Source organism: Strix aluco, chromosome 2 (genome assembly GCF_031877795.1).
Source record: "Strix aluco isolate bStrAlu1 chromosome 2, bStrAlu1.hap1, whole genome shotgun sequence".
NCBI lineage: Eukaryota > Metazoa > Chordata > Aves > Strigiformes > Strigidae > Strix > Strix aluco.
The window spans coordinates 122,394,761-122,411,567 of record NC_133932.1 but is presented as its reverse complement, the minus strand read 5'-3'; the positions used below and the strand labels follow the sequence as shown (position 1 = coordinate 122,411,567).

The following is a 16,807-nucleotide window of genomic DNA, read 5'->3' as shown; positions in this document are numbered from 1 at the left end:
CTCCTGAAATGGAGTACTTTCTAGAAAAGCCTCTCTCTCTGTATTGAGTATAGAGGCAGACAAAATCACTTCTAAATGACTGAAGTTACATGATGATTCACGTTCTCCCTCGGGATTTCATTTTATGCTGCTTGCTTTAGATAATAATATTTCTGTATATAATTGACACAAGATCTGAATAAAATCTGATAATAGAAAGCAGCACAATGAACTTGAGAATGGGTAACATGTGTCTTCCTTACTACACTGTTGTGATTTTTTTTTTTTGTGTGTGGTTATTTGCAGAATCAGGAATCCTTGAGCTCAAGCTTAAAGCTCTGATTCTTGATATCATTCATAACATTGATGTGGTGAAGCAGCTGAATCAAGCTCAGGTTCACAACGTTGAAGACTGGGCTTGGAAGAAGCAGCTGAGATTTTATATGAAAGACCAAAAATGTTATGTTCAGATGGTAGATGCTGAACTCCAATATACTTACGAATATCAGGTGTGGTATTTTTATTTTTTACCTGGTGGCTTTTATATAAGTGTCAAACTGATTTCACACATGCTGTTGGTTGCCTCCCAACTGTTGCCATCTTTTCAACTTTGTTGTGTCCTTAGCATGATGTTTCATAGAAAATACTAAAAGGTAGGGTAAACATTTTCATACTGATATTAATGGGGTAAATGTAAGTTGTATGGAAAGCAGCTACATTATCATATAAATATTTCTAACATGCTTGCTATTTTTATATGTCAGAGTGCAGTTTCATCTGTATTGACCCCTTTTCTGTAATTCTAAAAAAAATTTGCACAATGCTTTGACATCTTATATAAAATTAGGAAACCTTCATAACTGTAAACAAATTCATATACTTAATGAGACAGTAATCTTGACCGTTGTGTTATATTTTCAAATTAATGACTTATGAATGAAATTAATGAAATTACATTGTCAATAATTTCTGTCTACCAATCATTTGTTTTGTTTCCGCAGGGTAATTTCTCAAAACTTGTTTATACACCTTTGACAGATAAGTGTTACCTAACTCTTACTCAGGCTATGAAGATGGGCCTTGGAGGAAATCCCTATGGTCCAGCTGGAACTGGAAAGACAGAATCAGTAAAGGCCTTGGGTGGACTTCTTGGAAGACAAGTGTTAGTCTTTAATTGTGATGAGGTGAATATGGTTCTGTATAATTTAGGAAATGGATATCTATGCCCATACTTCATAAAGCAATATTATATTCTAGAAATACTTTTGATAATTTGTCAGTTTCCATTAGAAATTTGCGGATATTTCCAAAGACATATTTTTTAACAGATGGGAAGACAGTCTTTCATTATTTTATTGTTATTTGAATTTTGATAATATTCTTTTCAATTTTGAGGGCATTGATGTGAAGTCGATGGGGCGCATATTTGTCGGCTTAGTGAAGTGTGGTGCCTGGGGCTGTTTTGATGAATTCAATAGACTTGAGGAAGCTGTATTGTCTGCAGTATCCATGCAGATTCAGACAATTCAACATGCATTGAAGAAACATAGTCCTGTATGTGAGATGCTTGGCAAAAAGGTACAACAAAACTTGCTTATTTTCGTCGTATAAAAATAGTCTATAAACAAGTGGGTCAAACTTAAACTAAACATAGCCCACTGAAAATTTCTCAATACTGTTTCATATGACAATATACTATTACAATGCACTTCTAATGCTAGGTTGAAATGGATCATAATTCTGGAATTTTTATCACTCTGAATCCTGCTGGAAAAGGTTATGGAGGAAGACAAAAACTACCTGATAACCTCAAACAACTTTTCAGGCCAGTTGCTATGACTCATCCAGACAATGAACTCATTGCAGAAGTGATTTTGTATTCAGAAGGCTTTAAGGATGCTAAAATACTTGGTAGAAAATTAGTGGCTATTTTTAATCTAGCAAGGTAAGCTCTTTTTTTTCTTCTTTTTTTTTTTTTTCCTCCCCTTAGTCATGTTACCTTTCTAATTCTCTTCCCTCCTGCTTTTAATTTAGTATTGATCTTTGTGGTTATCTCACTGCCATCTTACTTCTTCTCCATCTCGTCTATGCCAAAGCATGACTGTAGGGATACAATCTGCACATACTTTCTGTTAACTTTCTGTAATATTTTATGTCTTGGATATTGTGAAAAGCTATGTGTCAGAAACAAAACTAGACATAAAACTGCAGGTTTGGAGTTATCTGGTTTTACATTCAATACAGCTCTTAAATCTGAGTGGTATACCGTGCAAATGTCTGTAGACACTAATTTAACTTATAAAATAAAAATATTGCAATATATTGGGAGGTTCCAGTGTGAAAATATCTGGTATGCAATTATAATCTCAAGGTGGCAAAGTACTGCTCCCCTATTATGCTCATTAAATATAAATGCTTACAAGCATTGTGTTGAATTTAGACTCTTGCAGCTGTTGAAATGCAAATGACTATTTTATTATAAATATCCATATTAGAACAAAATTCAGAGGTTTTAATTAGTGCTGTATATCTCTGAAATGCATTTCAGATGGTGCTACAAATACTTGTCAGTTTCTGTTTTGCCCAGAACAATGTTATGAGCATGTTCATTTGCTGTACAAAAATTTCAGGTGGTGTCACCTAACACTTATTACAATATTGCTGTTTTTAAATTTAGGGAGCTTCTGACACCACAGCAGCACTATGACTGGGGTTTACGAGCATTGAAGACTGTTTTGAGAGGCTGTGGCAGTCTTCTTCATCAGCTGAAAAAAAGTGAAGCAAAGCAAGAAAGTAAGGTTGACCATGCCAAACTTTTGATCATTTAGGATATTGTACAGATATAATTCAATACAGCTTTTTTGTTCACTGGACTTTTGAGAAGCTGTGGCTTGTATCTGGAGGCAATTTAGAAAAGAAGAAAATATCTGTGAAAGTTCTCCTTCATTAGGAGATCACAAAAGACTGTTGTCATGTTCTAGATTGAGCGTTTATCTGATAAGAACATAAGATATAGGACTTTATTCTGCAATGATTTTGAGTGATTCTCAAAGACTCTTGTTTTCATGTGGCTTAGGACAGGAAAGTTGATTATCTGATGCTGTCATTATTCATCAGTCACCAGACCATTTTGATTCAATTTGAGGTTTGCTAAAATTGTCACATGGCATTAGTTCAGACTGGTAGACAGAGACAAATATAAGGACAGTTAGAAATCATAGAAATGTATTGGACTAGACTGGGTCACTGTATTTTTTTTAACAGATTTTTAAAAATGATTGTTGTTGTTTAGATGTTAAATGAGTGGGAATTCAGAGTGTGGGATGGATGAGCATTTCACATCTTTCGGACACAACTACTGCTCATGTTTGCTTAAACAGCATATATCTGAAAGGTTTTAGAGCCAGCCTTGGTTTACAAATCTTGGCATAACAAATGGTCTGACAACTTTAAAGGATTTGTAATTTACTTTAGTTTGGATGTGCCGAAGAAGGATTACCAGCAATGTGTTTTAGGGCACATTTCCATCACTGTTACTTGCTATGACATTTTAGCTTCATGTGAAATTTGCTGAAATTTGTTTGATCTGGTTTAAAATATGATTTTCAATAACCCTGCGAAAGGCAAGATGGGTAGATTTAGCTTATGATTTAAACCCAGATTTTTTTTTTTTAATTTCTATTTTTATCTCTTAGCTTGAGAAACTTAAGATATTTCCAACAAATGTGGTTCCCTGCTTCATTAAGTTTGCTTGTATTGTTGAGTCAAAATCCTTTGGCATGTCAGAATGTTGACCATGTTCTTAATTGTTGCTTAAATTTTGTATTACTTCCTTTAGTAAAGCAGTTCAACCTTTCTAAATCAAGTTTCTTAATGTCAGCATTTTTCCTCTTAACTGTTTATCATGCTATTTAGAAAATTTGCCTGTAGAAGCATTTGCATTTAAGGCATTGTTCAGGATGAAAAACCTTGAACTTTTTCCAGATTCTAGAAGGGTATACTAATCCTTAACCTCTGGAACATTTGGGAAAAAGCCACAGGAAAAAGGGAGGTTAGGGAATGGACACTTTCTGTCCCTTGTGTTGAATTTGGGCTACAGTGCAGTCTGGTTTGGGGCAATCATGCAATCAGAAGGAGAACAGAAACACAGGATGATTTTCACCTGTGGTTTCTAGTCCTGCTCTCTGAAAATGTACATGTTTTATGTGAGAAAGTAATTTGATTAAAAAGCAAAAAAAACAGAGATCGATCAGAGCCTTTTGCCTTTTCTATCATGAGTATCTTTATTTTTCTGGCACAGTAAAGGTTTCTTGTGACTGTTTTCTTTCTGGTCCCAAAACACTTACATGGTACTTCAGATTCAGGAGGAGTTGTAGACAGTGTTTATTTCTGGAATATTCATAGTTAATTAGGATGCACTTAAGAGATGTGACTTCAAACTGACTCTGGCAGAGTAAGGTCTAGAATCCAGGTCCTTAATTTTTTATGAGTGCTTTAAGAAGTAAGCTATTGTCCACTGCTACTCTTAGTCCCACTCTTTAATCATCACGCTCTTATGTACTATCTGGCCAGCATCATAACCGTCTCATATCTGTATAGCATGCATTTGTGAGCATGTATGATACTTACAGTAAGGCACTCGTCTAACTTCCACGTAGAGTGGTACGTCAACTGGATGGTAATCTGCGCTGTGATTCCACCTTCAACATTTTAGCAGTATGGGCTTAAGTGCTGATATATTCCAAAGAAAAAAAAACCCAACAAACAGCTTAAACTGATCTGGCTTCTTTGCTTTTATTTCCAGTTAATGAAAGTCACATGGTGGTTCAAGCTCTGCGGCTTAATACCATGTCAAAGCTGACATTTGCGGACTGTGCACGTTTTGATGCACTGGTTAAAGATGTATTTCCTGGTATTGACTTTAAAGATGTGGAGTATGCTGAGTTAACTGCAGCTTTAAAACAAGTCTTTGAAGAAGCAAACTTGGAAATTATAAGCACACAGGTAAACATCACCTACAACAGCAAAATGAGTTATTCTCAGTTAGAATTGATTAACATTACATTTGACTCATTTCTGTTTACTTTTGAAAGAAATCTTTTATAACGAAGTGAGAATAACTGATAGTTGATTCTAATTACATGTGTGTAAAAAAATAAATGTGTGTGATTGAAGCATGATAAATCAGTTGTGTAATTGAAAGAAAAATAGAGCAAGGAAAATTAAGATGTGAACATGTGACACACAGGTTTGTTCAAACCAGGTGCAAATGCCAATGAATATTTTGGACAGTGAAAGTTAATCGTGTAAACATTTGGTTTTATCAAGCGTTCTGTGTCTAATTTATATTTATTTATTTCAGGGATGGATGAACTTTTGTGACTAAATGTGTATTAATTTCTCAGTAAAAATATGGCCAAAGAGGGCTGATATTTTTATATTGTAATTTAGTGAAATGTTTCTAACATGCAAAGTAAGTTTCTTGATATTCATTAGTGTCATAATTTTAATTACTTCTGCGAGTATCAGTTGTTTCAAAAATAAAATTATAGAAATAAAGTGACTGCATGCAAAGTAAATTGGAAAAATGTTAAAAAAGGACATGATTGATTTAGCTTTACGACTTCATGTAGCCGTTATCTCTTTTATTATCTAGATCAAGAAGACTTTGGAATTGTATGAACAACTACGTCAAAGAATGGGTGTAGTTATTGTAGGTCCAAGTGGTGGAGGGAAATCAACACTTTGGCGGATGTTAAAGACAGCACTTGGTAAAACTGGCAAAGTAGTGAAACAGTATACTATGAATCCCAAAGCTATGCCTCGACATCAGTTACTAGGCCATATTGACATAGATACCAGAGAATGGTCTGATGGCGTGCTTACAAATAGTGCTCGACAAGTAGTACGAGAACCCCGAGGTACGTTTGTGGGGGAGTTATACATCACTATGCTTAAATTACTGAAATTAAATTTTTATATTATATTATTTGTGGATAGCATAAGGCAAGAAAAACTTTTGGTGACAATCATAGTCAAGAACACTGATATATACTTTCCAAATTTTGTGATAAGAAAGCAGAAATAGACAGCAGAAGGTAAAGCATGTAAGGAATATCTTCATAGAGCTTATGTTTGAGTTATAATGAAGAAAGAGTATTAAATAGAGTTAAAATAGCAAGGGGAGGTATTCTTTCAGTGTTTTTCTTGGGTTTGATATTTTATTTTTGTGTCTGGAAATAGATACTACTTCATGGATAATTTGTGATGGTGATATTGATCCTGAATGGATTGAATCTTTGAATTCCGTTTTGGATGACAACAGATTGTTGACTATGCCTAGTGGAGAAAGAATTCAATTTGGCTCAAATGTGAACTTCATATTTGAAACTCATGACCTTAGCTGTGCTTCTCCTGCTACAATATCTCGAATGGGAATGATCTTTCTGAGGTAAGTCACAGGACTATAGTGTTATATACATACTTTTCTTGAAAGACAGTCTGAAGTATATGGAACAATTTAATTACTTTCTTACAGTTATGAAGCAAATCACTGGAGAAGTTTGCTTTAGGTTGCATGTGTCTTCTGCACTGTCTTTTTATAATCTTTTGGTTTGTACAGCTCAGACTTTTTGAAAGAGACATGGTGGATTCTTTGTGTGTGACCCCAAGAGAGCCCAAATATTGTTTAGAAATTCTTGTTAAAGTATTTCCCTGAACTTTTCCTGGAATTCTGTCTTTGAACCTGTCTATGTGAAGATGTAGATGCCTTGTATTTGTCTTAATCTTGTTTTGTTTTGCTTTGACCTAGTGATGAAGATACAGATCTTAATTCTCTTATAAAGTCTTGGCTAAGAAGTCAGCCTGAAGAATGCAGATACAACCTTGAAAATTGGATTGGGGACTATTTTGAAAAGGCTTTAAACTGGGTTGTGAAGAAGGTTAGTAACTGAATACTTAATCAAATTTCAGCTTCTGTTAAGGATGATCCATTTTTATAGTTTAGTACTGAAGAGATTGTTCATAAAAATTTTAAAATTTTAAGAAAAAAAATCTCAGTGCTTTTTTGGTAGCTGTTTTCTTAATGAGATTAATACTGGAACTATTCTAATCAGTTTCCAAAAACTTAAAGTTTTGAAACTTTTAATACAATTTTAACTAATGAAACATATGTATTTCTGTGAAACAATGTCTCTCTTTAATATTCATACCAGACATTTTTCTGTATGTTTTCAAAGATCTGAAAGATCTAAATGCCTAACTAAAAAATGGAAAAGTGAAGAAATTGTTTTTCTAGATGTAAGTTACTGTCTGTAAAAAAAAAAAAATAGTTAAAATTTGAAAAGTTGGACAGTGTAGACTGAACCTTGTAATAGGCTGAGGAGAAATGTAATGCTAGATACCTAAAAAGATTGATAGAGGCATATCTAAAAATGTAGTCTGATTGTTCAGAATGCTAAATTTTAACAGCTCCCACTAAACTGTCCCAGATTTAAGTATATAACTTTAGCTCTTTAGGATTCTACTCAAAACCTTAACTGAAAGATGTTTTAATAGGTGAAAGGTAGTATGTAATTGCAATATTAAAAAAGCATAGTCCAAAACTTTGTATATTACCTGTATTCTGTGATTTGGGGATGTACATCATAATAATAATTGTTCTATATGTGCTAGATTTTCATAAGGATTCTAGATGCTTCCCTGTCTCCTCTTCAGAAGGAGTTGCATTTGCATTGAACAAGTGGCTTATGTTGCACGAAAGATTATTTAGGAGAAATCCCCAGTGCTGCAACCAGTAAGCTAGTGTTTGGGAGACCTGCATTACCTCCCCTTGGGGAACATATATGCTCCCGTTGTGTTTTTAGTATTATTTCCTCTCTTGGTTCTTTCACCCATGGAGATTTTTAGACTTTTAAAGTATCTTCAGGTGAATACAGAGGAAAAACCATGTCATTGATCCTGAGACTGCAAATCCGCTTTCGTGCTAAAGATCAAAATCCATTGAAGAATCCATTCACAAGAGACATTTTCAGTATACAGTTATGTTGATTTCTTATAGATTCTCAAAATCTGTAAGGAAAGCTCTGATTGCTTATCCTAAATTACATCAATGTGTAGTCTAGAATTAAAACTTCCAATCAATGCTAAAAAGTAATTTCGTGTCAAGTGAACAATAACAGTGTTGAGATCTTTCATCATTTGTGGAAGTGTCATAGAGCAATGACCAATCGTCTGCTAGTAATACATCACATTTACTTTTAGGAATATATTTAAATCTACTACCACTTGCAATTTACAGAATGACCCTGTGGTAGAAACAAGTTTAGTTGGAACTGTGATGAATGGACTGTCTCATCTTCATGGGTGTACTGATCGTGGACAGTTTATTATTAACTTGTTACGTGGTCTTGGTGGCAATCTCAACATGAAATCACGACAAGAATTTGCAAAAGAGGTAATAATCTTTTTCAGCAAGTTTATTAGAAGCCTCAGTATATGTAGTAGGAATAGTGATTTTCTGTCTTCTAACAATGCAAATTTACAATAATAGAATATTGGTGCTCTAATTCCTTTGCAATCTGTGTTGTCTATAGGGGAATAGCTGAGAAGTAAAGGAATGTTTCATATCTCACTGATAGACTGCTAAGTGCCTCCAGCCCAGATAGCAATCCTTTGATGCTGCACCAAGAGATACAGAATGGCCTCTGTCCGTACTGTTTTATGCAAGGAGTCACTATAGCAGACTCTGTGTGTGTGTATGTATTGTGTATATGTAATGCAGATTTATTTCGTATTTCTTCTTTCTGTTCAGAATGTTTGAAATAATAATATGAGGGCTTTGTTTCACCTCACCAGGGAGGTGTTCTTACAGCATTATTTTGAGGTTATGTGTTGTGTGCACTGGGGTGTGGTTCTGTCTGTGTAGGTGCTTGAGGGCACAAGGACTGGGGAATAGTGTTGGAAAACTGTGTGGGTATACTGGTCCATAGTGTCTGCAGAAGGCTGTCCCTGAAGATAGTTATCTCCACAATCACACTTGGGTTTTGTGTTGGAGAGAAGGAAATAGTTCCTTCTGAAAGACAGCCTGGCGCTATAACACATATACAGGGCAGATGGTAAAGGTTTGGACTCAGCTTCTGGAATTAGCTATTGATGCATGTGAAGGAGTTATCTTGTTCTTATGATTATTATTAAGTATGTTGCCTATATAAATCTTTGCTAAATGAAGTTTATTTTATGTTCTTTATACTATGAAAATGTAATATGTGAAAGAGTAGTATGTTACTGTATCAGTTAAGGACTTAATCATAAACCATATGCATAATAATTGAATTTTCAAAGGCAGCCTTAAAGCTATAAAATTCAAGAATTAAATGTTTGATTTTACAGAAGCATTCTTCGAACATTCTTTAGCTTGAAATTGTATATCTTGTCATTAGGAGTATGGATTTAACAGAAGCTTTATTTTTAATTTTGTTTTAAAGATCTTCAGTTGGGCACAAGAATCTCCACCGGATCCAAGGAAGCCCCTGGACACATATTATGACACTGACACTGGACAGCTAATGCTATATCAGCTGAAAAAACCTGAAAATCTAACAGCTGATGACTTCAGTAATCTCCAAACACTTCCTGTCATCCAAACTCCTGACATTCAGAGAGGTTTAGATTACTTTAGACCCTGGCTAGACTTTAACAATAAGCAGCCATTTCTTCTTGTGGGACCTGAAGGATGTGGAAAGGGGTAAAAAGTATTACCTATTTTAAGCAAAATATACTTCTAGCTATTTGACAAAGTTTGTAATATTTTGTTATAATGGTTTTATCGTATGACTTTCGGCTAGAATATCACTTGTTTAGGTTAATGAAACAAACCTTCTGTAGTGCCAAATAGGTAAATTCTTATGAAGATCTACAGAGAAAGCTCAGGCTGCCACTGTGCATCCAAGACACCTGAATAAGGCTTTTAGATATGAAAAAGGACCTTCTTCCATTTCCTGAATGGAAAATATTAAAATTTTAAAGGCAAGAATGATTAATTCAGCAAACCACATGCATCTCCTATTACATGAATACAGCATGTAGTATATGCATTTTAATTAAAAAACTATACAATATCTTTGGATACACAGTATTTTAATGCCTTTCTGTATTACTTATGTTTATATGTATGTACACATTTGCTTTTTTAGGATGCTGCTTCATTATGCATTTTCTCAACTCCGATCCACTCAGATTGCTACCATTCACTGCAGTGCACAAACTACTTCTCAACATCTTCTACAAAAATTAAGTCAAACTTGCATTGTAATCAGTACAAATACTGGGCGAGTATATAGACCAAAGGACTGTGAAAGGCTTGTTTTGTACTTAAAGGATATCAATCTACCCAAACCTGATAAATGGGGAACAAGCACTCTTGTGGCTTTTCTACAGCAGGTGAATACTTATGTCTGTTTTTTTATGAAGACACTTAAGTGTGCTGGAAATGGTTTAGTGTATGCAGAAAATACCTACATTGATTATTTTCAGAGTTAACATCCAGCATCTGTATTGACATCAGTTTTATTTGTACTTTGATACAATATGTAGGCGTCAGCCAGAAAAAAGGTACCATTTTTATTTGGCTTATATGCATAAGTAAATAAACACAATGCTCTCCTCAAAGAGTTATAATGCAGTAGGCATATGAATGACAAGAAAATCATCAGGCGTAGTCAACATCGATTTACCAAGGGCAAGTCATGCTTGAGCAACTTGGTAAACTTCTGTGATGAAATGACAAACCTGGTAGATGAGGGGAGAGCAGTGGGTCTAGTCTACCTGGACTTCACTAAGGCTGTGATGCTGACTCCCAGAAGATCCTCACAGAAAAGCTGTTTGATGTACAGGCTGGATAAGCAGATAGAGAGGTGGGCTGAAAACTGGCTGAACAGCCAGGTGGTGATCAGTGACACAGATTCTACTTGGAAGTCAGTACCTGTTTAACATCTTAATTGATGATCTGTACAATGGGGCAGAGTGTACCCTCAGCAGGTTAGCAAATGACACCAAACTGGGAGTAGTATACCTCTGACAATTAAGAAAACAGTCATAATGGTATACTTCTCACTTTCATTTTTAAAATTCTTTTGTCTGATACTCTGTTGGCTTTCTTTGAATGAGATATTTATTTAATTATTAAAGGTTCTTACATATCAAGGATTTTATGATGAAAATCTGGAATGGGTTGGTTTAGAAAACATCCAAATTGTGGCTTCCATGTCTGCTGGAGGAACATTAGGAAGACATAAACTTACCTCCAGATTTACTTCTATTGTTCGTGTCTGTGCAATTGAGTAAGTATGTGGAAATTAATTTGACTCTCAGAACTCAGATTCAGTCTTTGTTTATAGGGCCCTTGCTCCATTTGGTGTTTATGAATATGTGGCTGTTCTAGTCTTTCATCTTTTCTAACAGTTTGGGATCTTCAGATTTGATGCTGTTTGTCTCTTGGCACTAGAAACCAGCTAAGGAGCAGTCAGGAACTACCTGTTGATAGTGAAGTGTTTGAAATATGTTTCCTATTGGGTGATTTTGCTTTCAGTAAACTGCTTTCTGCAGCTATATATTAAGGTGCTATTTGGTTACAAAATTAGAGAAATTGAAAAGAAGTTTGTTTGTTTGTTTGTAAGTTTGAACACATTTACAGATCTATTTAGAAAATTTCTGATGGTGGCCTGTAGCAATAAAATGATAATTTTACTTAGCTGCTAGATGGAGATGCTATTCATTGAAATTTCTCAGTATCTTTTTAATAAAAACATTAACAATGGTAGTCCATAATGATTTATTTTTTTCCTTTGTAGCTATCCAGAAAGAGACCAACTGCAAACTATTTATAGTGCCTACTTGGAACCTGTACTACAGAAAAACCTAAAAAATCACCCTGTTTGGGGTTCTTTACCAAAAATACATCAGCTAGCAGGATCTATGGTTCAAGTATATGAACAGGTATGGAAATTTATTTTTTCAAGATCATGGAGAATTCCAATCTTTTTTTTAAAATAATTAGCTTTTGATATTAGCAAGAGAATAAAAAAGTTTATCAGTATTAAAATCCAAGTTTATATTTTTTACATAATGTTGATATCAATTTTAGAGCTACTTATTTGCAGAGAATCCTAGGTATTAGAGGCAAACTGAGTAAGTGGTAAGTGCTCGTGCTTTCCCACAGATTTATTGTATGATTTTGGCAAGCATCTTAACCCACCTATGCTTTCCATTCCTGGTTTATAAAATGTGGATAGTAGTGTTTTCCTACTTAATGGATGAGGAGACAGTGTACTTGAAAGATTGTTAAGTCCTCAGATGTTATGGATGCTGTTATGAATAGAGAAGAGAGATATGAGGGTGGAGTCCTTTACACACATCAAGGACCTCCTATTAAAATTTTATACTATTAAAAATAGGTGTTTAGACACACAAGTTCATTTTACCATGCCACAATAAAATTTTGCAGACTTCTATCTAGCAAAACACTTAGGTACTTGCTTTTCCTAATCGTGTACATAGCCTTACTGGGGTAGGTTCTGTGGGGATGTAAGTGCTTACTGCATGTTCCAAGAATGTATGCATGTCCCATCTAGACAGGACCATGATATAAAACTGATCTTTGACTGGAATGTGGGTATAGTCATAGGCTAGCATGCACCAGTTAGCAGGGGTTTCACATGATATTATCAATGTATTCTAAGAAATCTAAGTTTAACTCTCATCACACTAGGACCAAATAACTGAAGGCAGTTATTCTTTGAATTAAAGATATGGTTGTAAATTCAAATACCCTCTCTGGGGGAAGAGTTATTATTTCTATAAAAACTCTTTAATAGTGACTAAGTGTTACTGATTTAGGTAGTTTTTTATTACACTTATATTTCCTTTGCATTTTATATTTGGTATTGCTTTAGAAAAATTATGTGCTTTGTCTAATAATACTGCACTAACAGTCCTGGGTAACGTGCAGTTGTTTGCATCAAAAATGGTACAGAAGAAATGTTCTAATGATGAGAAAATCTTTTGTGGTCAGACAACAAGATTTAAAGAACTCATCTATGCACTTTTCAAAAAAACTAAGGAGAGCATTAATAAAATATCTAAATATATAGATTAAATAGAAAACTAATTTATCTGGTATTTTAGAAGAATTTAAAGCTACATTTCCAAGTGCTTTACTTTTTAACACATCACTTTTTTCCCCCCATTAACTTCCATTTTTAGGTACGAGCGAAATTCACAGTTGATGATCACAGTCATTACCTTTTTACACCATGTATTCTTACGCAGTGGGTTCTTGGTTTATTCAGATATGATTTAGCAGGTGGTAAGTCACTTATTTGGTTTTCATTGATAAAGTAGTTCTAAAATGGCCTAAATTGTTGTTGATGTCAGTCTTACTGTTGACTCCACATGCAGCTTGTTCACTTATGGTACTCTTTCTAAACTGTGAACTGTCTGTAACTCAGTAGAGGGAAAAAAAGCCTAACAGTTAATTCCATAACATATGGTAAACAAGTTTTAAAAACTCCAGTGATGTTTTGAAATATGTGTGGGAGCTATGTATAGATTAAGGGAAGTTAGTAGGTTGGGACTGAGTTCTCTACGAGAACTTGAAGCGTACCCCCTACTCCCAACAATTTTTTCTGCTTTTTTGGGGGGGTTTGGGGTGAGATTTTTTTGAGCGTATGTCTTGTCTTCTGTATTCCCAGAGACATGCCTCTCGTGCTTGTCTTTTTATACCTGGTTATATAAACCTGGTGAGATGACTGGAACTACAACTAATACACGTCATCTATGACCTACTTAACAAAAGAAGAATATAACCACTTTAAAGATACAGAAAACATCTAGAAAAATATTTCATCCATGTAAAAATTTAAAAATATCTATATAAGAGCCTAAATTTTCTCATAATTTGGCAATGCTTGATAATTACATTCTAGTCTGGAAGTTCTTCTTTCCTTAACTTTGGAAATGGTGAGATCTGTAAAGGTATTCAATTTTGTGTGCTTTTCCAAATAGACAACATAGGCTTCTTTCTGAAGTCTCTGAAATTGCTATTATTACTAGAAATTGCTATTATTACTAGATCATTAGCAATTACTCCTTATTGTGTTTTAGCTCTTACATTCATTAAAGGTTTACATAGAGGGCTGCTTAAAAAGTATAAAAATGGTAAGAATGTTGTGCTCGCTTCCCATTAATTTTCTGGCATCATCAGTTGGCATAACTGATGGCAAGGTCAGAAAAGCTACACTGACAATCAATGAATGGGTAATCTCAGCCCATTTAAGGCCTCTATTGTTGTCTCTGAAGGTGACATATGCATATGCTTTTTCAGTGGTGAACAATATGGCATGTCATTTACTCATCTCACCCTCTTTTGGCAAGAGTATTGAAGCTTTGTATTCTTTATTGGCATTTTATAATAGAGACTGTTTTGGATATTTATTGTTATTTTAGTATTTGTTGTCAGTCTTTCTCTTCCCCTTTAAAACAGTCCTGGATATTCTTGTTTTCATCGTCTGGAAATTTGTCTTTTAATTTTTACTTTGTGTGCAACACCTGGTTCATTTTCATTAGAATGCTAGTACTAAACTGGGGAACTTGTTTTAGTAGAATATGTTTCATTTTATCTTGTAATGTTCCATAAAGATATTATTAAAAACACTTCATAATGTTTACTTTTTCTCTTATTTCTTCCTTACTGATGCTCTTCTGCTGGTATGTAATTTCACTTACTCATTTTCAATCTCATATTTTGAAATGGAAAACATAAAATTTATTATAAAGTTAAGTCTCTCCTTAAATTTTGTAGGATCATCAATACAAACTGCAGACTATGTATTGGAAATTGTGGCTTATGAAGCATGTCGTTTGTTCCGTGACAAAATCGTTGGAGTGAAAGAACTTCATGTGTTTGATAATGTTTTGATAAAAGTGTTTCAGGGTGATTGGGGCTCAGATGTTCTGGACAATATGGCAGGTAAACCATTTGATGCATACTACATAAACTTGAAATATTTATTTAGAAACTGCTTAATCAAATCAATCTGATCAAGTAAGATAGCATATGAGCTGAGCACCTAAACTTTCAAATGATTCCTTTTTTTTTTCCACAGATATCTTCTATGTTACTTGGGGAGCTTGTCAAGAGGCATTCGTCACACCAGGACAGGCACTACCACCACATGGGAGGCCACTTGGCAGACTAAACTCAACAGACCTGAAAGATATTATTCAAAAAGTGAGACAAAATTAAAGGATCTACACAGCAAGGATTCACAGCAATTATTGTAGACTTTTTTTGTGGGAAGTAACATGTGAGCACCAGGTTTAGGGGTGGGGTCTGCTGCTTGTTCAAAGAATCATCTTTTGTATTTGGCCAAGTGAGGGAAAGTTTGTGATGCTATGTAGCAGGCAGTAGGAAGTATCGTGTAGCAAGGTTATTTTAATAAAAGGACATCAGTCACATTTGCTGGTGATTTACAACAGCTTGATAAACAACATTTTGAGAAACGCTGATGTGGATATATGTTTGTGTATTGTTTGAGTGTCACAATATTTTGTTAAATGTTTACTTTCTGAATTTGTAATTTCCTAATGTAATTTTTATTTGAAGAAATACAAATGAATTGTTTGGAGATTTGGCATACTTTTAAACAGTAAAGTACAAAAAATGAGCTTGGTGAGGAAATGCAAACATGTTAATTCTGCTAGGCTGACTGATTTTCAGGATGAGAGCTTTGAGATTGTCTCCCATTAGTAGTGTTTGATGCACTGCTCTTGTAGATGGGAAACTACTCCCTCTCCTTAACTGCCAACTTGTGACCAATAGACTATATGGGAAACGATGAAGTTCAATAGTCTTAGTAATCAGAGAGTTTGTTTTTTTTTTTTCTGACTACACAATTACATTGGACTTCAAAGATGAGGTTTTATTAAGTACAACAAGGACAGAGTTTAATCTTAGGATCTGTTATTATGTGTATTTCACTAAGAAATTCCATAATCTGCAATTATGCAGCAATTAGCTGCCTAAAACACTCTTCTAAGTTATGTATTAATTAATCTGTTCTCAGAGACACAGCTCAGACTTTGTTCTGGTCCATTATTTAGTTTTAATTACTTCAGTGGTAGATTTCTATTTCAAAATATCAAAGACTTCTAGGGTATCCTGGTGCTGGGGGCAATGTGATCTGCTCATTACTGGTAAAGGGTATAATTTATTTGTAATGAATACCAGCGTGGTCTCTTAAGCTTTCAAGCCCTTCTTTTCTAAACTTTTAAATGTTGGATGCTTTCATATCTTAGTGCTTTTGTTTATTGTTAGTGAACACATTTCTTTTTTTTTTTCTTTTTTTAATAGGGTATTATTCATTATGGGCGAGACAAAAAAGAGATAGAGGTTTTACTGTTCCAAGAAGTCCTCAGTTATATGTCTAAAGTGGACAGAGTGCTAAGTTTTCCTGGAGGATCACTTCTTTTGGCAGGACGGAGTGGTGTAGGTCGTCGAACAGTTACCTCTTTAGTTAGTCATATGCACGGAGCTGTTCTGATTACTCCCAAAATTTCCAGAGGCTATGAGTTGAAGCAGTTCAAAAATGATCTTAAATATGTAAGTCACTCAGTGTCTTCCATTTTGTAGTGTTGTAGGTGTGTATTAAAAAAGAAAAAAAGAATATAGGAATTTGGAAGGTCACAAAAGTGTTGTGTGAAGAGTTATTTTAAGAAAAACAAAATGTCAACAGTCAAGTTGATAAGTAGATTTTTTTTTGGAAAGAAGTAG

At 34.5% G+C, this 16,807-nt stretch overlaps 1 protein-coding gene across 2 annotated transcripts in view; it reads left to right on the top strand.

Annotated features, from left to right (window-relative positions):
• The window catches only part of DYNC2H1 (dynein cytoplasmic 2 heavy chain 1), a 187,304-nt gene that overhangs the window by 33,330 nt on the left and 137,167 nt on the right, over positions 1–16,807 (top strand). For both annotated transcript variants that reach the window (XM_074816179.1, XM_074816180.1), the window contains exons 32-49: positions 286–488; positions 981–1,163; positions 1,375–1,557; positions 1,701–1,924; positions 2,657–2,772; positions 4,784–4,983; positions 5,636–5,900; positions 6,223–6,430; positions 6,791–6,920; positions 8,279–8,434; positions 9,465–9,724; positions 10,173–10,419; positions 11,167–11,318; positions 11,829–11,973; positions 13,240–13,342; positions 14,837–15,004; positions 15,141–15,265; positions 16,388–16,636. In XM_074816179.1, coding sequence (XP_074672280.1) covers positions 286–488; positions 981–1,163; positions 1,375–1,557; positions 1,701–1,924; positions 2,657–2,772; positions 4,784–4,983; positions 5,636–5,900; positions 6,223–6,430; positions 6,791–6,920; positions 8,279–8,434; positions 9,465–9,724; positions 10,173–10,419; positions 11,167–11,318; positions 11,829–11,973; positions 13,240–13,342; positions 14,837–15,004; positions 15,141–15,265; positions 16,388–16,636 — 3,317 coding nt within the window. The remainder of the gene's footprint in view (positions 1–285; positions 489–980; positions 1,164–1,374; positions 1,558–1,700; positions 1,925–2,656; positions 2,773–4,783; positions 4,984–5,635; positions 5,901–6,222; positions 6,431–6,790; positions 6,921–8,278; positions 8,435–9,464; positions 9,725–10,172; positions 10,420–11,166; positions 11,319–11,828; positions 11,974–13,239; positions 13,343–14,836; positions 15,005–15,140; positions 15,266–16,387; positions 16,637–16,807) is intronic.